General features: G+C 37.9%; 2 protein-coding genes across 3 annotated transcripts; one reads left to right on the plus strand and one right to left on the minus strand.

The window, feature by feature from the left end:
* Nucleotides 1-248: 248 nt before the first annotated feature.
* On the plus strand, nucleotides 249-4,861 carry LOC306897013 (5-hydroxytryptamine receptor 4). 2 transcript variants are annotated; one of them, XM_079461460.1, is made up of 2 exons: nucleotides 249-388; nucleotides 3,368-4,856. In XM_079461460.1, exon 2 carries the CDS (start codon nucleotides 3,378-3,380, stop codon nucleotides 4,449-4,451), a length of 1,074 nt encoding a protein of 357 aa, XP_079317586.1. In that variant the 5' UTR covers nucleotides 249-388; nucleotides 3,368-3,377; the 3' UTR covers nucleotides 4,452-4,856. The 2 variants fall into 2 exon arrangements, with proteins under 2 accessions (XP_079317586.1, XP_079317585.1); XM_079461459.1 differs by lacking the exon at nucleotides 249-388 and adding an exon at nucleotides 1,153-1,241 and having other exon boundaries at nucleotides 3,368-4,861.
* A 2,369-nt stretch (nucleotides 4,862-7,230) lies between these two features.
* Nucleotides 7,231-15,845, minus strand: adra1d (adrenoceptor alpha 1D). Its single transcript, XM_079462356.1, has 2 exons — nucleotides 14,597-15,845; nucleotides 7,231-8,503 (listed from the first exon to the last, which is right to left on the minus strand). Exons 1-2 carry the CDS (start codon nucleotides 15,546-15,548, stop codon nucleotides 7,950-7,952), a joined length of 1,506 nt encoding a protein of 501 aa, XP_079318482.1. The 5' UTR covers nucleotides 15,549-15,845; the 3' UTR covers nucleotides 7,231-7,949.
* Nucleotides 15,846-25,060: the final 9,215 nt, after the last annotated feature.

Raw genomic sequence — 25,060 nt, forward strand, 5'->3', positions numbered from 1 at the left:
ACCGCTAGAAACTGCAATTACTTTATCTGATGCATTCAGTTTAGAAAACATGACAACTATTTTTTAAGCGAGCCTGGGTGACTTTGATGTCTATATCGGCTATACGGAATAAAGCAAACAGCTCAGGGAATCTGTCGGATGCGAGGCCGATTTGCATAACAATGCCCAACTCTTAATAGCCAACACACAGGCACCCACACACGCCCCGCCTACATCATGATCAAGAGAACCGGTTTGGTTATTAATGTGGCATAGGCAAATGAACACAGACACTTTTCCATCCTCACTTCACCGCCGCTGTTGGTCACTGCATCCCGCAGAAATGGAGAAAAGAATAATCGATTAAACATGACAGTTTAGAGGGGAAAACAGGACTTTTATATAGAAGGTGAGTGTATTTGCTTTGATTTGGATTAAAGAAGTAGCCTAGATGTGAATCCAGATAATTGATATTATAATTTACTTAATTGTTGTTTTAAGTAATAGTTTTACCTTTCATTTAGTTTTTAATCACATTTTATAATTTTTAAATGTAGTCAATGAACACAGTTTTTCCCCTTGGGTATAACCGTCTATCACTAAGATTGTTCTTTAAAGATTGTTATCATGAAACAGTATGTCCTTTCAATGATCCCCTTCATGATTGACAGGTTCGTTCATATCCTATTATGAGACGGTGATGTTCAGGCAGGCCATTCTTTATCTATAGGCTACAGATTATAAATACGTCTGACCCAGATTGACATTAGTGCCCAGTTCATTCTCTCCCCTCAGTTCCTTCAAAGTCAAAACATACTTTAAGTACGTTGGCAGAACGCATGCAGCAATTTGATTTGGGTAAAGTATTTAGCTTGGAGCGTAGCAGCACTGGCTTTCGTTCCAGAATAACAAACAAAGCAAGCAATAGCACAATGATGTTGGATTTCCATGCTTTAGTTTAAATATAAGGATTAAATGGATGAGTAGCAAACTATTAATATTACTTCCAGCACTGGTTAGGTAAGGTCAGGGAAATAAACGAATAAAAACTGTTTAGATATTGTCCTGTACGGTAAGGTGAGAGGAGATTTTGTTATGGGACAGAGTCCTCTGTTATGATCTGCAGGTGGAGCAAACCTGCTCCTTATCTTTATTATGCACTTAGTATTAGCCAGTGTTTACATCTTTCATTTGGAGCCGCAGGGTAAAATTGGCCATGTTTGAGACGGGAAAGGACCACACACGTATTTATTATTTTACAAGTATGTTTAAGTTATCTTCTGAGAATGTTGTCTTGATCACAGGTAGCCTACGTATGTGCACAGCATGTTGTTCAAGGTGTCCTGCTGTGCTCAGAAAGAACAGAGTCTTTGGGTGTGTAGAACTGTTAATCTGAGTGAACTGAGTGTCTAGTCCTAACCATTTCATTTTGTAAAAATGAACTAAAGGATCACAATGAATATCATTTAGCAGGCAAGTCATCTTTTCAATGTTGCCATGTGTTGTTCTTCATTTTCAGATCTAATCGGTCTCCATTAAATGTTTGTATTGGCACATCATTGTGGGAACTCATTTACTTAACAGTGCTGTTTTATTATCGTATCAAAAGATGAGTTTAGCATTAAAAACAAAAGTACAAGATAAAGGTTATTAGAGTAACAACTGACGATTCAATTTGTAACCACTATTTTGGTAACTTTGTGGTGCTTTGTGTATTTTGGAGCTTGGTTGCTATGGACTTTTAATATAGGATGTTTTCAGTAATGTTATTATTACTATTTACATGTTCCAGAGCAGCACACAGTTGGGAGAGCATTTAATGTTGTCATTTAACATTTGTCGGTGAACTTTCGGACATAAAAAGACAAAATAATTTTTAATACCTACAAAGAATCAAATTTAAATCCACACCCACATACAACCCCATAACAGAAAATCTCTTTGTTTTATGATAATGTCAAGGAGAAAAGAATGATAAATGTTTCCTAGCTATCTGTTTTACACGGTCCCATTGGAGTTAATTAAATGTTTATTGTTATTGAACTAAAACCATTCTTTTACACTTTTCTTTCCTCTCTGCTAAATATCCCCAGATGTTGTTTGCAGCTTCTGTCACGGGCGGAGGAACATGACTGTCATTCAATGGGAAATGACACTCTTCCGCTTGGTTGCATCTGACAGAATTCATTGATGGCTTTAATTTATAGTGACATACATATAAGAAAATTGGCGCAAAAAAAGCTTTCTTGCTTAAAGGGAAAGTTCACCCAAAAATGTCCTCATTTACTCACCCTCAAGTTGTTCCAAATCTGTATAAATGTCTTTGTTCTGATGAACACAAAGTAAGATATTTGGAAGAATGTAGGAAAGCAAACTGTTTTGGGGCACCTTTGACTACCATTTAAAATTTTCCTGGCCAATAACTGTTTGGTTACAAGCATTCGTCCAAATATATTTCTCTGTGTTCATCAGAACAAAGACATTTATACAGATTTGGAACAACACAAGGGTGAGAATGATTATTTTTGGGTGAACTGTGTCTTTAAATGCCGTCTATGTTATTTAAGAAATCAAATTAATTATGTCACTAATACACTAGACCTTTATATTGTTTCTGAAAATAAATAAAAAAACATAACACAAAACTCTCTACCTTAGCTCACACGTAACCTTTTAACAACGCTACTGTCATCTTGATATACATATTAGGCACAAACCCAAAGGTTACATTAGGGCATACTGTGCGAATACCATTCCCGAAACACGGTGGAAACGTGGATTTTTTCAATATTCCTGGCAAATTGCCATCTTGAATAAAACAAAATATTCCAAATAAATGGAAATGACTCGGGTTTCCCACTCGGTTCTGCATTCCCAGCCTTACAAGAATTTTAGGGGCGTTTCTCATTAGCGAAAATAATAATGTGAAATTGACAGATAATTATTATGTGGTGAAAGAACACAACCATTTAATAATCATTTATCAGTAACATGAACAAACATACTTGTTCATAATTTTTTTTAACACAGGTTCACAAAATATCTATCGCAGAACCCAAATTAAGCTGCAAGTGTTTTGTCACGAGTTCAATTCAATTCCTTTACAGTTTTCTGGCTATGTAAACTCTTTTGCAAGACAAAAATTGTATATGTTTTATGTGTCTTTAAAATATTTTGGCCTTTAATAGAATAAAAAAACGAATTTTATCTGTAATGCGTTTCTAGATAAAAGTAAATTGTAATTCTCAGTAAAAATGGCAGGTTATGCCAAAGGGCCCCACAAAAAAACCCAGACCCCAGAGGGTTTAGAGTGATTTGAATCTCATACTCAGATTCTATCTCCTTTACAAGTTTAAGTCTTGACTGCTTGTGTCTGATTTATCAATAGGTTCAAAAGCATGGCAAACTTCTCAGAATGGAAGGAGGGGAGCAACATCTCGCTCGACTCTGATATCGAGCTCTGCGCCACATCCCGCAGCCCTGTTTCACGAGTCAGCCTCTATGTCTTCATCATCTCCGGGATCATCTGCACTATTGTTGGCAACCTTCTAGTGGTTCTTGCCATTGCTTACTTCAAACAGCTCCAGTCTCCAACTAACTCGTTTGTCATGTCTCTGGCTGTCGCTGACTTCCTGGTGGGGCTGGTAGTTATGCCCTACAGCATGGTAAGGACAGTGGAAGGATGCTGGTGGTTTGGTCCTACCTTCTGCCACCTTCACTCCAGCCTCGACGTGATGCTATGCACGGCATCCATCTTTCATTTAAGCTGCATCGCGTTTGACCGCTATTACGCCGTCTGCAACCCTCTGGTGTACACTTTTAAAATGTCCCGCAAATGCGTGGCTCTGCTTATCGTGGTGTGCTGGGCCGTTCCTTTCCTCATCTCCTTTGGTCCCATTTTACTAGGGTTGCACAAGCTAGGTGTGGATGTTCCATTGCCTGAGAACGTGTGTGTTTTTTTGGTAAACCGCATTTACGCAGTAATGGCATCTTTGGTAGCATTCTACCTCCCCATGGTAACCATGCTGGTGGCCTACTGGAAGATTTATAAAGCGGCGAAGCGCCAGGCCATGCAGATAAATGCCATGGAGGCTCAGATGGCAGCAGGTGTGGGCAAAGATTCCAGTAAGAAGCAAAAGCATCGCAACTCCATAAGAAGAGAAAGAAAAGCAGCTAAAACTCTGGGCATCATCATGGGGGTGTTTCTTCTCTTCTGGCTGCCCTTCTTTACTGTCAATATCATTGACCCTTTCATTGAGTATGGGACTGCTGGTGTGGTATGGGATGTGTTCCTGTGGTTGGGGTATGTTAACTCCTCGCTAAACCCTTTTCTTTATGGTTTCTTCAACCGCTCTTTCCGAAGGGCTTTTTTCATGATCATGGGATGCAGGATATGTCTGCATGGCTCGGCCCAAGGAATGGATCTCTCTCACTCAAAAAGAGATGCCAATGAGCGCACAGAGAACCAGTAGATCATAGCAGCAGTTTATTTGTACTGTTCTTAAAAATAAAGAATTCAGTCATAACTGATGGTAGTGGTTTCGCTTTTGGATGAAAATTCTTTAATAAAATGTCCTTTGACCAAACCTCTTCATGCTGTTTACTGATAAAGTTTGAGATTGCGACAAGAAAAGCAAAATTATGTTTATTCAAAGATGATCACAACCTGTAAACACGTTATGGATTTCAAACACAGTTTGCCAGTAACATGCCAATATAAAATTAAAAAGTAGGATTTGTTTCTTAGCACATTAGGACGTGGAGACTTGATAAACATCAAAATGCATGCAAACGTCAATGGTGACCATTCTGTAAAAATATGTTGGTTGTCTTCCGAAAATGTATGTTTGCAATGAATAAATTAGATGTCTGGTCTGGATTTAATATTTGTCACAGTTTTGGTGCTCCAGAGTAATTTTTTCTTGCACAGTCTATTTGTCAACACTGTTGCAATGTCCATTCACAATAATAATAATGTACTGTATGTAATACTGTAATAATTTACTGCGGATTAACAAAATAATGAGCATTCCGTAGATACAAGTACAAGCTTTTATGGTTATGGTAAACATTATGATGATTTAATATTTCATATACATATTTAATAGTGTATATGTTATGGTAAACATTTCATAATTAACTTCAAACACTCTTTCAGAATGAGTTCTGGTATTTTTAACGAAATGGGATGCAGAGGATGATAAACACAATAGCCTAACCAAGGAACAGATTATGTTTGCTATTTCAGGCTCAAAAAAGTCACTTAGCCTGCATTTATGCTGCCTATCCACAGACTCATATTAGAGACATCTTCTCTTGTCACAGATTAACACCCTTGACCTGTTTTAAATCACAGTCATAGCTGAAATATGTGTGAGAACAAATATATCATAAACAATATATATATATACAGTAATGATGGAAATGAAGTTTTGGATGTGCTCTCGTCTTCTTGATATTTTAAAACGAATAAAACAACAAAAATGATATAATATTAACATAATAAATTTACATAATAAGACATGTTGTATAGTAAAAATGACATGCTATTGTTTAACTGTATTTGAAAGTGAAAATTATTTTAAATAAAACACTAAAATTCTGTAAAAGCTTGACATCTTTCAATAGTTGGCCTGCTCACAAAGAAAGATAAGCAGTTTAATTTAATAAGGGTCCGAGATTTCTTTACAGTAAAAAAAGGAATACAATAATTGTAAGGTTTTCTCTGAAATGCCTTCAGTATAACTGCAGTTAACATCATTGTGAATTGTATGACGGTGGATTACACGAGAAACATCCCTTAAGAAACCCATAAAGAACTGTTAATCATTGTTGTGAGTGTTCTGTAATCCACAGGAAACAGGGGAGGACAAGATCTCAGTATGATTTGCTTTTCAGTACATTTTTAGAAATCTTAAATGGAAAAGGAAATCACTTGCAGAGCTTTAAATATGATTTACAAAATCATAAACCGACTCTCTCGTCACTTTTGTATTAGAATACAAAATTCAGAGCTCTTTTCCCAGAACTTGTTTTGCTTGTTTACAAAAGTCGCTTTGCTGTCAAGTGATTTTGACATTCGATTTCTTATAACAGTGACCTCTACTGGCTTTTGTAGCATTTCGTCATTAACACTCATTATTTACTCTACCTCCTGTTCTTCTAAATCATGTTCGACTTTTTTCTAATATGAACCACACAAGGCACGGGATGCTTGATGTCAGGAACAAACCAACACTGAGCTTTAGCTGTCCTTAAAAGCTTGTGGGATGAAAATGACTGAAGTGCCCTTGAGCAAGACACCTTACCCCTGATTGCTCTGCAGTAATGTGCCACTGTAAAAAAAAACTAATCGTAAGTCGCTTTGGATAAAAGCGTCTGCCAAATGAATAAATGTAAATGTAAATTAAATAAGTGACTTTTTAGCATGAATGGATCGTTTAAATCGATCGATTGCCCTTGTTTACAGAAACAGCCTGAATGATTCATTCTCATATCAGACTCTTCTGGTTCTAGAGTTGAACTCACTGATCAGTTTGCAGTCATGAACATCTCTGGATTAATGTGAAGATTAGCAGTTCATACAGCAGACCCTCATAAAGCTTTCATAGCTTCAGAAGACTTTTATATTGCATGAGTTAAATGGATGGCGTTTATGACACTTTAATGATACTTTCATGATGGTTTTGCATGGATTACAATTTTGGAGTGAAGTAATCTTTTAATGGGTGAGATAATGTAGCATCAAATTGGTTGGTCTCCGCAGCCCAGGGCAACATTTTATTGCTCAGAAGATGTTACAGATTTATCAGTTAGGCTTAATTTAAGAATCATATTAAATTTTTCTACTAAAATTGCTTAGGTAAGCAAAACCGACAGTAATAATACAGTATAATGTTCACAGCAGTAAAATTAAGGTGATTGCTTTACAGGTTCACAAAAGACCCCTGTCTGTCATCATTTATTTACCCTCATGTCAATAAAAACCTGTGGAACACAAAAGAAGATATTTTGAGAAATGTCTCTAAAAAGTTATACAGGTTTGGAATGACATGAGTCAATGCAAAAAATATTTTTGGGGGATTAATCCCTTTAATTTAACCCCATTGCAGTCTAGCAAAAACAACCGACATATCAGGAAGACTCCATGTAACTTTTTCCACCTCCGGGCGAGGTTGTTTGAATGAAAATGATTCAATTAAACGTTTCTGATTCTGAGGATTCATGAGATGCAAGTATGAGATCACCATTCTGCATGCTCTTGTTCAGGTTTATTCTGCTTAATAGTTGACATTGAAAGACATCATCACATCGGCATTACAAAGAAACCCAAATAATTTCTCAACAACACAAGTTGTAGTCCTGGAGCGAGGAACTGTTGGTCCTTTTGTGGATGACAGGTTTATTCTTGTCTCATGGTTTAATGGAAAGATGCATGAATAGCACACAGCATTTAACCACCCTTTGAAATACCCGAAACATCTGTTACAAATTGTGCCTCACAAGTTATTAAGAATCCATTGAATCCATTAAAAGTGACTTCCACCATGTGAATCACAGTGAATCATTTTGTCAATAGTAATCAGTATAATAGATTCAACATTGTCATATCACAGTTAAATGTTTTCCATTTATACTTAATGGTCAACACATCAAAGTCATTATTTGTAACAGTTCAAACATTAAAACGTCAGCATTGCAGGTTATCAGGGCATTTGGACAACACAGTAAACACAAACCCAGCAACTATGAGTCTATATTCTGGTCCAGTGCAGTTACTTCATTTGTCTTTATTTTGGCATTCAGTGTACTTTTCTCACTTGTAAAGCCTCAGATTTGCTTCAAAGTGCCAAAGCAGTATATTAAAACATAACAAGAATGCACGTCTTAGAGCGAAAATGATATATTGAAAGAATATCCTAGAGACAAATATTTGCTTGGGGAAAACAGACAGCAATCTTTGTCTTTGTTTAGATGTCTGTTTCCTTCAAGCCGTAGCATTCTGTGAGGTCATAGATCTGGTAGCCGCTCTGATCACCACAGTCATTGTAGATCCCCATGGAGACTGTGTCGATCTCCGGGCGCTTCAGAGCAGACGTGTCGCTCTTCCCCGTCCCCTTCTTGATCTTATTAGAAAGGTTGTTCATTTTCTCCTTCAGCTGGAAGGAGGACTTCTGCAAGGGCGGAAAGAAGCTCCAGCTCTTCAGGCTAAGAGGCCGGCTCTTGCTCTGGCAGGAATAGATGGAGTTTCCACATTGCTCGTGGAAGGGAAATCCAGAGCAGAAGTCCCTGTGAGGGTCCCTTTTGGCTCCCCTCATGGCCGTTCTCCAGCGCTGGTCGTAGAAACGCCGGAGGATGCGACGGCGACGCTGGCACTGACAGCGCAGGAGCCGGGTGAAGGCGCGCTGGAATTCTTTGCTGGAACAGGGGTATATTATCGGGTTGATGCAGCTGTTGAAGTAGCCCAGCCAGAAGATTACTTTGAACACTATCTTTGATGGCTTCAGGGCTGGGAAGAAGGAACCTGGGGAGGTAAAGAAAGAAACATTTTCAGAGACTTGCATGGGAAATAACACTGTGGTCCAAGTAAATTTAGCCCCAAGCTACAAATCCCTTTGCGCCCCGAAAGTTCAAACCATGAGTGCCTAATTGTACCCAGCAGACAGATTATGTACTTCTCATATTGTTTTTGTTCTTAAGCCTGATGTAGATGGGGAACGCATTTTAAGTAGACTTCTCACCATCTCAGTGAGGTCTGATTTTATTCTCCCAGCAGGAGACGTGGAACAGGAGGAACGCCAATATGCCATTCCCCGATTCTCCTCCAAACCAAACAAAAGTTGCTTTTGATGGACTGGCCTCACAAGTCCATTAGTCACTAAATGTCAAATCAGTTTTAAACAACAGCAGGCCTGAAGGGCCTTAAACACGTAAAAAACATTGTCATATTTACTCGTTCCTAACATTTCAACTCGGTCTATTAAACACAACGTCTGCGTCTGTGGCATTGAAGGTAAGCCAGCATTGCATTAGCCCACATAAAACTGTTGTCATCACATGCCATCCACTCTTTTCTTGTGTCACGGGAGGCCAGAGTCCCTCCCTGTCAGAGAGGTATAAAAATAGCACTAGGGAACAGATAGACTGGGAGTAGTGTGTTCTTGCTGAAACAGTTTTGATGAACAAAGAGATATGCTGCTCTCCCTCTTGGTTAGAGGTCGTCAATTGGTTGTAATTGTGACTTGGAGATGAAAGCCAGTCCTAGAAACAGTTTTTTGGAGGGATATGATGGTGATTATGAGACACCAGGCAGGATGTTTTGGCAGCAACTGAGAGTAAACTTCATTTCTAGCTGGAGCATGTGATCACAGGCCCATATGGATGTTGGAAACCCTTTCACACTTTTCAAGGCGAAATCAGTGAAATTGTATGTGGGATGGATTTAACACAGAGAGTTCTGGTTAGAGGGCTTTTCAACAGAATGAATTTGAAGGGTAAAGAGATTGTAAATGATGTATCGTTGGAAACAGTTTTTGTTTTTGTCGAAATGCATTAATGACTGATATTGTGTCTGGAATAAAATATAATCTTCACAGATCAGCAGCGACGTAAAAAACACTATTTGGTGCAAAAAGGTGTATAGAGAAGTAAAGTACTTAACATAAGTTATAAATAAATTCAGTATCCTTTGTAAACAATCTTGAAATATCAAAAAAGAAGAAATTTGAATATCGTAGATTTTATATAACAGAGTTTGCATTTGTATTCAACATCTGAGCTCCAAATTATGTATTTTTTGCAAATAAAAAAAACAATTGACTGAAGCGGTCAATGTAAACCAACATTTACATCCACTAAAACAAATCTATTCATTAAACTTTTTGTTACACAATTGCTGTTTTTCTTGCTATGTGGTACTTTAGAAGAAAATTACATTCAGCTTTGTTGTATACTACCACAGAATACAGTTCTGGAATTGGAGAAATTTTAATAAAATGTATAATATTTTGAGATCTGATTCACATATAATAAATATAAACAACGCTGGTCCAACGCTTCCTGTTTCAGGTTTTTAACATTACACAAACGAAATTTCAACCAACAGAACAACTGTTAAACATGGCTGAAGAAATGATTTATTACTGTGTTAAACAGAGCACAGAAAACAGAGTAAAATTCTGTTATAATTAAACACAAATATTAGCAAAATATTTTATAAATAAACATGCATGGGGCATCTAACACAGACTGTTGACAGATTTTGTGTGGAACTGTAGGTAAATCAGAAGTGATTCTGTGTTTCGAGGAACACAACGGGATGGTTCCCTTTCGTAAGCGAGACTGTTCAATGGGTTCTGGCAGGTTTATTTTGTAGAAATGCGTTGACCTGACCGTGACAACCTTTGCTTTAGGTTTCTGTCAAAATGTTTGTCAGGCAGCCACACGGTGAAGCTGTCTCATCTTATGTTGTTCACTTAAGACACATTTAAACAGTCAAAATGGACAGGCGGGAGTTTATGTTGAGGTGCATTTTGTGTCAACTGGAAATGCATTAGTGGCTGACAAATCTTGACGGGTCAGCAGCCACTGAAACAGGTTCAGCACTATACACAGTACCTAATGCAAAAAGCAGTGTGGTGTTGTTAAGTACCTAATAAATAATACAATAGATAATGAGCACATAAATAATACATAATAAAACTAAATAATAAATTAAAATACATTAACGAAAGCAATCAGATGCTTACACATTGTCGCCAAAGGTCAGTATTTTAACATGATTCATGTAGTTGATGGGCGTCCTCTTTTCAAACTATGACAAAAATGTAACTGTTTTGCTCTAATTATAAATCGCTTGAGCAATTGGCTGTTAAAAGAAAGTTACAAACCTACAGGTAATATCACAAACACTACGTAGTAAGTCCATACACACCCTCAGATATTACGTAATGTTCTAAAATAATAATAAATACAAAAATAACAATAAATAACAATAATGAAATCAATTAGGGTAACTGTCACGGAATATGTATTTAGGTAATATCATTTAAGGTATTTTTTCTTCAGTAGGGCAGGAACATCTGGTTCTTTTTGTGTCACCAAAAATAAGACTATCACTTTCCAGCACAAACATGTGGAGTAAGGAAAACATTCCCTTGATACATCACAACAATAACAGTGCGGACATGTTGTATAGCTGCCAAATATCAGAGCATCGCTAAGACATATTTGTCATTCTTAGAACTTGCACCGCATTAGCAAATAGCACAACTTCAATCTCAAAATAACTGTTTTCCTAGTCGTTTGAAACTGATTTTAATCCTTAAAATACCAAAAAATATCTTTATGAACATTCTTCCAGGTTTCCAAGTCATCCACCTCATTTCTACGGCTCGCAGTTTATAGAGCGTGTGGATGTGAGCCATGTCACATCCCTGCTCGGTCCTGGTACAGTGCTGAGACTCTGGAAAATGAAAGGACTCTCTTTAGCCAGTAAATTGCCGTGATTAAGTCAGTGGAGTGTTAAGGCATAAGAACCTTAGTGAAACTGCCTCCCTCATCCTCATGTATAAAATCAGGCCTTCCCAAAGCCTGGACTCTAAACTTTGAAACAAACAAGAAGATTTGGTCCCAGAATTTCACCAACACCACAGGAGATGCTATCAGCCCCTGCTATCAGCCCCAACATTTTACACACAGTTGAATGAAAGTGGAACACCAGGAGAAAATACTGATGGTAACCCCACTGTTTTAATACTGTGTAAAAAGACGACATGCTGGGTTTAGGAGGACAAAGAGGGCTTTTCTACAACAACTATTGCTCTGTTTTTACTCAAAACAATTGCTTTTTGAAAGAAACTGTAAATTTGTATTATAATATTCTAAAAACAATAATCATAATTATAACTACAACAAGTATTTGCAAATTTCTTGTCGTTTTTAATCCTTTTTATAGTACCTCTAGACAATGATGTCATCAATACTAAAATCTGTTATACATAAAAGGAGACTAGCAGACCTTTCTGCCTTTTGTGACATCATCTTTTTATAAAGTTATGTGACTGGAACACTAAACCTAATGTCTTTGCTCCCATTGGTGGTCTTTGACCCTGCCCATATTCTGTATGAAACCTCCGACCACTAACGATAACTTCTCTCTCTTTCATCTCTATCTCACCCTGTTTATGTTTTTAAATGTGTTAATGCTTGAATTAACGCTACTATGGTAATTTTGTTGTATGTATGTTTTCTATGAGGTTTTGTGACAGGGCCAGTTTTGATGAATGGGTGTGCGAGTGGTACAACAAAAATGACTTTAGCATTTACATAATTTTGCTAAACTTGATTGGGCGTTGTGTGTTAATGTCATACAATCTTGGGTCATACAACTTAATGAGCCACAACTGGAGAACATTCATTGTACATTTAAGAAAGACTCTACTATAAATACTAAGAGAATGGATTGCATCGTAGTGTGTTGAAAGGGAGAGGGACGGGTTGAGTGAGCTGGTTGCTATAGACGCCTTTACTGTTAGTTAACACTGTGACGCGTTTTTGTGGACCAAGCTTCGGTGGAGACAGAAAGAGCCCCCTGACCGCATTATTATTAGGACAATGACTAGAAAAAAATCTGATTCAATAACATGTAAGGCAATCCACTGTCTAGGACCTCGATTTTTTGGGGAAAAAGTTCAATTTAACGCAAGTAACATGGCCGACCTGAGCATTCAATGGATCCAAGGACGAACCGACAGGATTACCTCCAGTTAAGTGGCATGGCATCTACACCTACCAGACAGAGAAACCAGGCTTGTATAGTAAAGATAAACTGAGAGCATATACATCTATAGATGCCATGCGTTTAAAAGTTAAAGCTATGTGAGATATTTTTAGACACATACCCAAATCATAATCCACATTAGCAAAATACAGTGTTTTTTATCTTGTGTTATGAATTGAAACGCAAGCATTTTTGATGATCGTTTCAGTTCAGTGTTTTGAGTTTATACCCTATTTCGCATGTTATTTAAACGTAATCTCTTCACTGTATTATAAGAAATTCCTTTAAAATGCTTGTACATTGTTATAGAGTTAGAGAGTTTAAATCATTGGATATTGTTAGTAAATAAGATATCATAAACTGCTAAAGTACAGTAGGTTTCTTTTTTATTGAAATTAAAATACAATTCTTTGCTAATTAATTTTATATTAAAGCAATAAGCCCCAATAAGCAGTGGGTTACGGTGCATATTGTAACAGCTAACGGCGTTGTGGCACGGCGCGAAGCCTTAGCTGTTATAAAATGCACTGTAACACACTGCTTCGAGGGGCTTATTGCATTTAAAGCTTTAATGCTTGACTTTGTCTCATGTTTAAAATGTTGTCCTCAAGATTTTGGTGTGCAATATTATGAAAATGCTTGCTTATGCAGAATTCTTAACTGTGAAAACATTTTCAATTCAATTATTAACTGGCCGTTTGGTATTATCATATGTGACAGTGATCACATCAGCATATCACACCAACACAAAGATTTCACTTAGCCTAACACGTCCCTCAAAACTCTGTGTGGGGTGAAGATGATATAGTAAGATTTGCCTTCTGATTTGTTTGTATAAGCTGTCTTCAGTGGAACCATTATGTCGCTTATATACTCCTAAAAAAGTGCTTCAAAAGGTAGCCTACTTTGATGCCATATAGAAGAACCCTTTGGTTCTAACCTTTCTGTTTCTGTTCTGCGAAGAACCTTTTAAGCACCTATTTTTTAAGAGTGTTTGCGTAACGGTTGCTCGGTCCAGAGCATACGCAGTTCCCTTTTCGTCGAAGAACTAGGCCAAAGGGTTCAAAGGTGACGCCGATGGGCGCTGACCGAGCGTAAATATGTGACGGGTCGGGAGTGAGAACAGGTTGGCGTAACAGACTGCTTTATATTACGGATTTGCCGTTTCTCTGACCGCAAAAAAAGCACAAAAAGCATAAAATAAATTACTTTATATTCATTTTTATAATACTATACATTATCTACCCATTTTGCAATAATAGTGTGTCACCAGTTTACGGTTGGCAGCTGCAAAATGTGTTCTGCATATTTCAGTTTGTTTGTGCATTTAATAATAATAGTTATGACTAAACAAACAAACAAACAAAAACATGGAAATTACTTTAAAAGCCTATGGAAGTGTATAGCCTTCTATAGTCTAAAAAAATATTTTTTATTTGGTCATTAATTTCGTAACAATTTCGTAGCAATTGTACATCATCCCATGCTGGAAATATCCTCATTTTGAATTTCAAATTACCAGGAATTTAAAGATATATTCCAGGACGCATGTTTTAAACCCCGCTTTCATAGACCACTGCATGAATCCCATCAAATGACACTGAAAAAAAAATGTTATCTATAATTTATTATATTTTTACTTGAAAAATACAAAACTTTTCTTTAAGTTATAAAATATAGATGCGAATCCTTACCCTAAAATGGTTTAGGGATTGAATGTAAATTTTCAGGATGGAAATTGCAGTAAATAGAAGGTTTTGACGACATATGCTGTTATAAAAATAAAGGGTCCATGATCAATCGAAATATAAACATGAGAATAACTCGCATACGTACCCAAAGGCAAAACGAAGAAAAAAGGTAACCAACAAAGAATGAACATTCCCACGACGATGGCGAGGGTTTTAGCAGCCTTCTTCTCTCTGGAGAACTTCATGAGTCTCACGGACAGGGAACTTCTGAACGGATGGGTTTTGGTTTTGGAGCTGGTGCTCGCGTCGTCCGGCGCGCTCCGGTAATGTATCCGCAGCACCACTTCCACCGATTTGTCCCTCTCCCGTTTTACGCCCGCTTCCAAACTTTTTGTAGTCCTGCGGGCCACGATATACACTCTGGTGTACATAACTAAAATCACCATGAGCGGAAGATAGAAGGAGAATAAAGAAGAGAACAGCGCGTAACCCGGTTCCTCCGTGATGCTGCATATGCTCTCGTCTAAGGGTGGAGGCTCTTTCCAACCCAATAGGGGTCCGATTGAAATAACCATTGAAGAAACCCAAACCACCACCAGTATGACACCTGCCTTTCTTTCAGTCATTATAGAGGGGTATTTAAGGCAGTGTTTCACTCCAATGTACCTGTCTATGGATATAATGCACAAACTTAAGATAGACGCCGTGCAGCAGAGGACATCCACGGCTGCCCAAATGTTGCAGAAGATGCGACCGAAAACCCAACATCCCAACACCTCCAGAGACGCGGAGAACGGCAGGACGATGATGCTCAGCAGCAGGTCCGCTATGGCGAGGTTGACAATGAAGAAGTTTGTGACCGTCTGCAAATGTTTGTTGCACAGCACCGAAAGAATGACCAAAATGTTCCCGACGATCGCCGCTAGTATGAAAACGGCCAGAAAGACTCCCACACCTATGACTTGCGAGTCGAGGGTGATGTTCACACAGGTGCTGTTGCTGATGTTGGAAATATGTTGCAGCGGTGAAGACAAGTTAAGCGCCTCGTCCGATGACAATTCATCATTGCTCTCGTTCAGCAGTTTAGAAAATGTCATTTTGAAACTCCATAAAGACAGCTTTACTTGTTTGTGCCGACGGTGGAGACTGAACGTTTCATGTTCACTCTTGTAATGTTTCTTCAGGTTTGCGCTCCATTTTCTGATTCCCAACTTCCGTAGATTTCATAAAACATCATTCATTATTATCTAAATAAAGTACCTTCAGCATACTACACATGTGCAAAATCTTTCTGCACATTTTCACAAAATACTCTAAATTAGTTTTACACAATTGAGGTAGAATACACCAACTACTACTGCTACTGGTGGCATCCTCGGCGCCCACTTCAAACTGGATTACAGGAGCTCAGTATGGACCCCAGTGCTTATGGTCTCCTCCTCCAGATTTGAGAAATTGGTGACGCGTCGCACAGTTCATGAACCTCCCCAAACGACCACAAGAGGGCTCTGTATCATTGTTGTTTTCGCCACATACTTGGGACCAGAGTCGCATCATTTTAGGACAGTTGGGATGTAAACTACAACCTGAGGTGAAGAAAACCTTAAGGACCCCTTTGTGACATTTTTATGAGTGTATATGCCTTATTTAAGTTTGTGTGTCTGGTGAATGTTAATCATGCAGACTGAGAAAACAACATTTTGGCAGAGACAGTGAGTGCTGTGAGTAGAAAAAAGCTACAGAGAAGTCTGAATAAATTCCCACTGACGCTGTGCAGCCTCCATGTGAGGGCCCAGACACATACTTAAATCTAAGTGATAACCGGGGAGTCACCAAGTGCCCTTGAGGAGTTGGGAGGGAGAGATAGGGAGAAAACTCTGGTTTAAAAAAATTACAGGGTGACATGTTTAAGATAAACTGGACATCACACCAAACCTGACCATCAATCACAGTCAATGACTGCTTGAGTTGTTTTTGTGCGCTTTCCAGGTGGTTAATAGTCATCGCGGATGAACAGAGAATACTACAAACACTTACTACATAATGTTAAAATTATAAAATCAAAATTCACAATCAAAGCTATCACAGGATTATTCACATCATCAAATTATGGTGGGACATTGAACGTCATCTCCAGTTAAAGTTATGTATATCACACATTTGAGTATCCAGCTCTTTTGAGGAGGAAGCTCTTCCTAGACAAAGCAGCTTAGTTCCATCAGAGATGAGGATAAGGAGACCACAGTTCAACCATAATCACCAAATCTCAATAATTGACATTATTGTCAAATTGATATTATGTTGCCAAATTTGCTTGCTAAATGCGAATGGTCTGAATGGGGCAGATTATGTACACATTCACAAACATACCAACTGACTATCACCTAAACGATTCAGATTACGTTGATTTGAAAACGTGCGCGCCCATGTGACCACCAGGTATCCATTTAAAATTGTACTGGACTGTGAAGCTCTCAGATCTGTGGAAATGGAATGGAAGGTGTGAAGTTTCAGCCAAAAAGTAATCAGGAACTGCATGGAGTGGGTCAGCATGTAGAAAACGATTTCAGAACGATTCCAGAAATCCCTGAACCCGTTCCAAAAAGTGCTTATCCAGACTTTTGTCAGTGTTTATATTGATCTACTCCGATCATTAAATATGTATGAAACCAGGAAAGTCAGTGAGATTGGAGATTACTGTAAATATATTTATCATGTAAAATCAGCACACCAAAACTAGCATCAGTTCTTCAATAAGTAGTCTCTCGTACCTGTTTGCGGCAGGTACAAAGATCCAAAGAAAATGGAAGGAATAAAAGGGAAAATAAACATCTGAAACAACAACGGTATAACCATACAACCCTGGATGTAGCTTATATAAAATTGAAGAAAATGTACATCCTAGGATGTAACAAAAGTTCTTCCTCATGTGGTTGAGTAAATTATTTGTAGGTACATTTTCCGGTCACATCTTTAGTTGCTATAGACCTTCAAAACTCAATCGTTTTATAATCTGTACAAATCAAACTAGATAACACCATTTGTTTTTCAAAAACAAAACAAATGTTATGCATTTCGGAAAGAACTTAAGGTCTTGCTATAAAACTGTTCAAATTTTAGATGACAATCACAACAGCATTGCTCTTTCTATAGATTTAACTGAAACAATTTTTCGCTCAGCTGTCAGGTCCACAACGTCATTACTCTTCCCTATCTGAGATGTTTATGAACAGCGGCGGTGCTGTCACACTCTCTGGCTCCGAGCCTACTTGGTCCTTTCATGAATGAATGATTTTTCCATACCAAGAAATTGTGCACCTGAACATCGTCAGCTTACAAAATCAGCTCTGTAAGACTTTTAGTTTGTATCAGGTTGCTTTTATAGCCAGCAGGCAGCATTCAAATATAAGGAAACAACAGCTTCTTTAAAGCTCTGCCAGTATTTATGAATCATTAATTCACAACTGTTTATTAGCCATGTTGAGTTGACCTAATGATCATGTCTGATTTTATGTTTTGGTCTTGGGAAAAGTAAGAAAATAAAAGTCCACAAATGATATCCTACTGCATGTCTTTAAACAGATCACATTGTTTTCTTTTTATTATAAAAGCAGACACTTTTATCCAGAGTGACCTAAAAATGGGTCTGTCTGTGTCAAGTTTCAAGTTTATTCGTAATATGTACAGATGTCAGTGACAGTATACATTGAAATGCCATTGTGAGGGCATAGGCAGTCTACAGCAATACTTTTGCGTGATTCAGACATTGCAAATGATAGATGTCCTGTAAGTTTGGAATTTAAGTGCCTATGATGAGTTCAGCAGTTCTCACTACTCTCTGAAAGGCTTTTCTGTGGAAGTGGGAGCAGCTGCCATACCAAACAGTCAAGTACCCCGTCAGGACGCTCTCAATAGGAAATCTTAAAAAGTTGGTGAGGAGTCCAAAGCTCCTCAGCATCCGTAGGAAATAGAGCCGTTGATGTGTATAGGGGCTTTGCTGACCTTCTGCACCCCCCTAAAGTCCACAATCATCTCTTTGGTTTTCTGACGTTAAGACAAAATTTGATCTCAGTGCACCACTGTGATAGCGCTCACACCTCGTCTCTGTAGGCTGTTTCGTCTCCATTTGTGATGCGTCCCAGGATGGATGTGTCATCAGCAAACTAAAAGAGGATGTTGGAGCTGTGTTTGGCAGCACAGTTGTGTGTGAACAGAGAGCATATGAGAGGGCTGAGAACGCATCCCTGTGGGGCTCCTGTGCTGAGGGTCAGATGTTTTCAGAATTTCACCACGTGGGGTCTGCTTGTCAGAAAGTCCAGGATCCAGTTGCAAAGATGGGAGTTCAAACCTAAGTCTCTGAGCTTTGTGATGAATTTAGATGGGATGATGGTGTTAAACGCAAAGCTGTAGTCGATCAAGAACATTGGCACATAAGTGTTTTTCTTATCCAGGTGCGTTGGAGAATTGTGAATTGTTAGAGCGATGGTGTCGTCAGTTGATCTGTTTTTACTGTATGCAAACTGCAGAGTGTCTATAGTATATTTAATATAATGATAATTTAGCTATTCCTGCAACATATAGACGGTAAATATTCAATACACAACAATCCGTGTGTTGAGTCATTTGTTTTAAAGTTGGCAGCTAGCATTCCATTTATATAGCCGTAGGTCTTAAACCGTGTCTGTGGAGGCTAAACTGAATGCAGCGCCATTCATGGAATCATTGCTATGCTCCTTATTGAATGGACACCGTGCCTGGCTCGCCTGTTTTAAAACACAGTGACATCCTTTTGGGTGTGTGACTGACACCGTGAGTCACACAGCAAATGAACCTCAGCCTCTGAGAGCCGCCGTCATCTTGTGCTGGAGAGCATATTATCCACACACGCGCAACTGATACCGGTTACTCACAGCTATCCGTGACCGTCGAAGGAAGGTGCTTGGCTGATGGCTGAACAGCTATGACGTTTCTGCTTTATTGGCTGAGTTCTGACTTTCTGCCAGGTTTCTAGATTGAAAAGGTACTTGCTGCCAGTGGATTTTTTTTTCTAAATGTATTGTGCAGGGGTATTGTGACTTCGAGGCGATGATTGTTTGAATGGCTTGTGTGCTTTTGGTCTAGCTCAGTGGTCCTCAAACCACTGTGTCATATAGCCTAGTGTTTCGCATATACTGTATCTTCATAATTTATCTGTCACTAATAACATGGCTGAAACACGTGCTTACACTGTAAACACTTTTATTTCGTTCCTTCTTCTTTCGGTAAAACTTTGCACTTTCAGCACTCATGTTATTGCCTCACTCAGCTTTATAAGATGCTTTGGATAAAAGCACCTGCCAAATGCAAATGTAATGCATATGGATATTTGATATAGCTCTGTGCAAATCAAATGCAAATCTTGCATTCAACATTTTTACAATGTTCGTTCGTCACATTTCTTCCATAGACCTGCAAAAGAATGAAAATGAATATTCATATTCAAAATACGGCATTTTGTTGCAAAAGTCTGATTCGAAACAGATTTCAATTTTCTCAGTGCCGAAAAAACATATGACTGATGGTACTTTGATGTCCTGAGGCGATCAAAGGTGATACTCTGAAATTGAAATTGAGATGCACTTCAGCTTCAGCTCATTTCACCACAGATCACGACCGATCGGGATGAATGGAAGCACATCTGCAGCATGGTGTCCTTTAACCATGTAACTTAACATACACACATACACACACGATTTCATTAGAGAGTGATTCCCCATGACAGTTACCATCACCAGTCTCCATGTCACAGCCCCAATCCATTTCCACACCACTCAATGCGGTAAATTCCAGCTGTCAATCACCAACAGAGAATTCGATCCTAATATTAGCTCAGTATGCTGACCAAGTGTTTCTACAAAATATGCTTTTAAGCAAATAAAACTACAAACAGTCTTTTTTTACTGTATTATGACAAAACAGCTCTGTTTATAAAAACAAATTAAGTAATATAAATAAAGGTATTACTATATAAACTATATACAGTGTTTTGCTGTACATTTGTAGTAAAAACATTTACTCACAACCTATATGTTAAAAATGTGTAAATTATATTCTTGTGGTAGGGAGGAATTATTTTACGTATCCTGTTCTCGCCGATCTTGATTTTATTTATCTGATTCAAATGGGTAATAGCAAATGGGAAATAGCAAATATACTTCCACTAACTTAACTTAAGTTAACTTGTCTAAACAAAAAAAGAATATATTTTTAAGAATGTAGGAAATCAAACAGCTCTGGGCCACGTTTGACAACCATTGTAATTGTTCCTACTATGGTAGTCAATGGTGGTGGCCAAGTACTGTTTGGTTACAAGCATTCTTCCAAATACATTTCTTTGTGTTTAACCAAACGAAGACATGTAAACAGGTTTGGAACAACTAGAGAGTTATTCGTGACAGAATGTTAATTTTGGGGGAACTATCCCCACAATAGTATACAGTCTTAGCCACATCCTGTATCAGTTTTGCTTTTCCATTTTTATAATGAAAGCTGATATGTAAGTTTGAAAAATATAACGACAAGCAATAAAGTAAAACCATAATAATAACATCACAGCAAAGTGAAATCTCTTGATTTCATAAAAGACAATTTCATGACCAGAATATTTCTGTTTTATAACCAGGCCCCTGCTCTCCTATTGACAGAAGCACAGACTCCACACGTCCACATCCTAGTGTCAATATTTTTGCCACTATTAAAACAACGATTCACACACATCCACTGTCCTCACGGAACTGCTCTAATCCCGACGTTCATTTTTTTAACCGCAATAAGAGGAACAGCAAATCTGTTCAGAGCTTAGAGTCATGTTCCCGCAACTTTTTGTAGCACATGTTTTACGAGTTCCACGTAGTGTCCTCGGTTCCATTTGGGTCTCATGGGGCCGCAAGAAGCTCCCCACCGGACACTGTGGTCCACAGGGTCACATTTTTCACAGATGTCTCTTAGTGGGGGGACATCCGCATCGCACACAGACACACAACCCACCAGGGAACATGTGTCACACCTCTGCACGCAATTACAGACATGAGGCTCTCCTTTATTCCAATGTACACTGTAGAAATGACAGAATTCTCAAAGCACCATTAGGAGAACTTTTAGGGAGCCTTTCAAATATCTTATATATCTTAGTTAGTGCTCAGGAAATAGTCTGAAAACTGAAGGTGTACCAAAAAGCTCTTTGTTTTTAACATTATTATGCAGAATAAAGTGTGTGTCTGTGAGTAAAACGTGTGTGTGTGTGTGTGTGTGTGTGTGTGCATGCCAGGATGCTCTTGATGAGCGCAGTGCTAATTTTCATCCATTAAATAGATGTTTGAAAAGACAGGCTAGATATTTTCCTGTCTGTGGGGAGGCTCAAGTTATTGTGCCAGCAGGAGATGATTTACAGCACTTTTGTTATAAATAGACAATACAATTCTGCAGTAACGGCGCTGAGGTGATAACTTCAGGAGCAGACCAAGAAAGTGTGTGTGTGTGTTTGGAACCTTTCCAGAATAAATGATGACAAATCTTTAACCTATCAGCAATTACTTCATTGTAAATTTGTTTATTATACTTGCATGATTAGTTGTCATATATTTGATTCTTGGCAGCATTCATTATTTTGTAAAACAGACAAAATCTTGAACTTTAAATTTGTGTAACTCATACACTACAGATATTTACTCTTATGTAGATATCAAACTACAAAAGGAATGTTTATGTTCACAGGGATCATTTTCTCAGCTGGGAGCAATTTAGCTTATAACAGGGTATTGCCTCTTAAAACAAGAAGCTAGCGGATGTGTGCCCTTATTTATTTTTATGTATTTATTTTGGTTTCACAGATTTGTTTTATATGCATACAAAGAAAAAAAAAGTCTGAGAAAATAAGCTATTTGACTCGATGAATGATACTGAATGCATTGATTTGATTTAGTTTGTTTGGTAGTTTGCTAAAGTCCCACACATCTGCTTCAAATTTAATTGACTCTAACTTGACGTGACGTTTAACTTAAAGAAAAAATGTAAACAAAATAAAAATGAAAACTTCATGTCAAATGTCTGCAAACCCGTCCTATTATCCTGCATCTGCTAAATTATTTTACAGGGAATCAAAGCAGTCAATGATCCAGTTGTTCTATTCTCGATGAGGTGACGGAGAATCAAAAATACATACGCTGGCCTTTCACAACACTTCTCATTTCCATACGATTCTCCCTGACATATACACTTATTGTGAATGCAAACACTTCCCTCTGGGTCACATTCTCACAGACATTCAAAAAGCAGTGAACAGAGACTCTAGAATCTGAAGTGAAACAGTTCCACGTAATTCAATAATGGCCTTTGTCAGCCCTCATAATGTTATAATTCATGGAACGTCTCTCTGCAGCCAAAATCTTCAATGAGCAGTCTTACGATCTAGAGTTCTACGAGATGACAAGCTACAGTTTTTGTGAAAGGGCTGTCAACGCATACCTGGGAGATCTGGAACATAACAGACATCCTTCACTTAAGCCTTTGAAATAGCAGCTTGTTTATACTCATTCAGAGAGGTCAAACTGGCGAGAAAGCCATAAACAAACACACAGACACACAAACACAGATTTTCAGAGCCTTATGCCTCAGGGAGCAAAAACAAAACCTTTTTTGATGTTGAGGGGGAAGATCACGTCTTCATCCCCTCTGTCTGTGAAACAGAAATAGCTTTAAGAGCAAAAGTTTGGACATTTAGAAAAAAAGAAAAAACATCCCAGTATGTGTGAATGGGAATTCCGATATGTTTACTACATATTTCTTTATAAAGGCGTTCCTATAGCTGATAAATGATGGCCTAATAAAACATTGCCTTAGAAGTTCCCATGTTAAGTGTCTGCCAAATGCATACATTTCCAAATGATGTTCAGTTAACTACAATATATTATCTAAAGAATGTTTTAAAATCACAAATGAATCACAAATGAGGATTCAAAAATAATCATAATGTATAAATACTGTATCATCCTCTTGGTGCCATATTTGGAAAGCAGGATGTTTATATGCATTGAGCCATACAAAGGTGAGAATAAACGTTTTGACTAACAAAACTGTAAGTCAAAATAATGCATTCTATTGCACGTTACATACATTTATTAACTGTTTCTTTTTGGCCAAAGAAAATGTGTTTAAAGGTGGTAAAATGTCATATTTCTGCCAAAATTTCTGCTTTTAGGGACTGCTTTAAAAATTACATTTAAATTAAAATCAATCTTTGTTTTAACATTTATTAAAATGTATACACTTAATGCTTTTTAAAACAGAGACCAGTTCAATATCGAATGGCTATTTTCTAATTGCGAACTCTCTTCGTACAGACACTTTTTTTCATTCTCTCCTTTATCCCAAAAAAGTTTCTTTCCACTGCACGCTCGAAAATGTCAACAGCAGACTGCTGTTTTTCATTAAAGTGCTGACAGTGCAACGATGCTGATAGACAGAACAATTTTAGCCATTTTTGGTCTATGAGCTAATAGCGGTGCTGATTCACCAATTCATCAACTTCACGAACATTTACAATTTATCATTGTGATTATGACAAACTCGACCTATTCTGGATTTAAAATTAAGATTTTGAGGTTTGTGCAGAGGCTTTTATGAAAACGCATCCATTTGGTGTGTAACGCTAGAAATAAAAAGTAAATTATTGGCTTTGCAACACAAATGAAATAGTTTTAACAGCAGTCAAAAACTACTTTAGGAGAGTTGACTTTGTGTTGGAAGAATGTATTAAATTAACTGGGAGATAGGACATGTGAAAAAAAACTAAGTGTGAAAATATCAAGGTTCTAAAGGCATTTGAGTTACATAGGATCATGGACATATTCATGTCACAGCTATCCAGAAATTACATCTCTCTCTCTCTCTGACCAATAGCCGCACATCTTTATCAGAGACAGTGTTAAAGCTCTATTGTTCAGGGTTAAGAGTTTAATTTGTACTGCGGTACAATTGCTCTGCAAGCTCTTGTGTGGGAGTGCTACACATGTGAAACGTTTGATAAGACTACGGTTCAGTCTCTTATTAAAAAGCCTCAGTAGCATCAGGCCGAAGTGAAGTGTGCTTGTTCAATGTGTGATTTTAAACTAGCTGGGACTAATTTGCACTCTTAACTTTCTTCGACATACAATTAGAAGTTTAGACAGTTTCTGCAGAGAACAGCAAATAATTTACTCTTTCAGAGCTCAGGAAATCTTTGTGTTTCATTTATGATTCAAAGATCCAGTGTAATATATATTTGAGGATCTATTGCCAGACATGCAATATACCGTGTCATCAGAGGTATATGAAGACCTAACTGTATATAATGAAGCATTATGTTTTTATTACCTTCTCAGCTCATATTGTATTCTATGTTGTTCCTACAGTAGCCCAACTGCTCTACAGAGCACTTTTCGTAAATACCTAATCTCCTTCGGCAAAGAAGCGCAAACGCAACATGTTTTTCCTGTTATAGCCGCCGTTGTGCTTCAGATGGGGAGGGGTTGTCTGAGCCATTAGTTGCAATTCGCAACCTCACCACTAGGTGATGCTCCTTTAAGCATCTTTC

The sequence above is a fragment of the Barbatula barbatula genome (assembly GCF_947034865.1).
Source record: "Barbatula barbatula genome assembly, chromosome: 8".
Taxonomy (NCBI): Eukaryota; Metazoa; Chordata; class Actinopteri; order Cypriniformes; family Nemacheilidae; genus Barbatula; species Barbatula barbatula.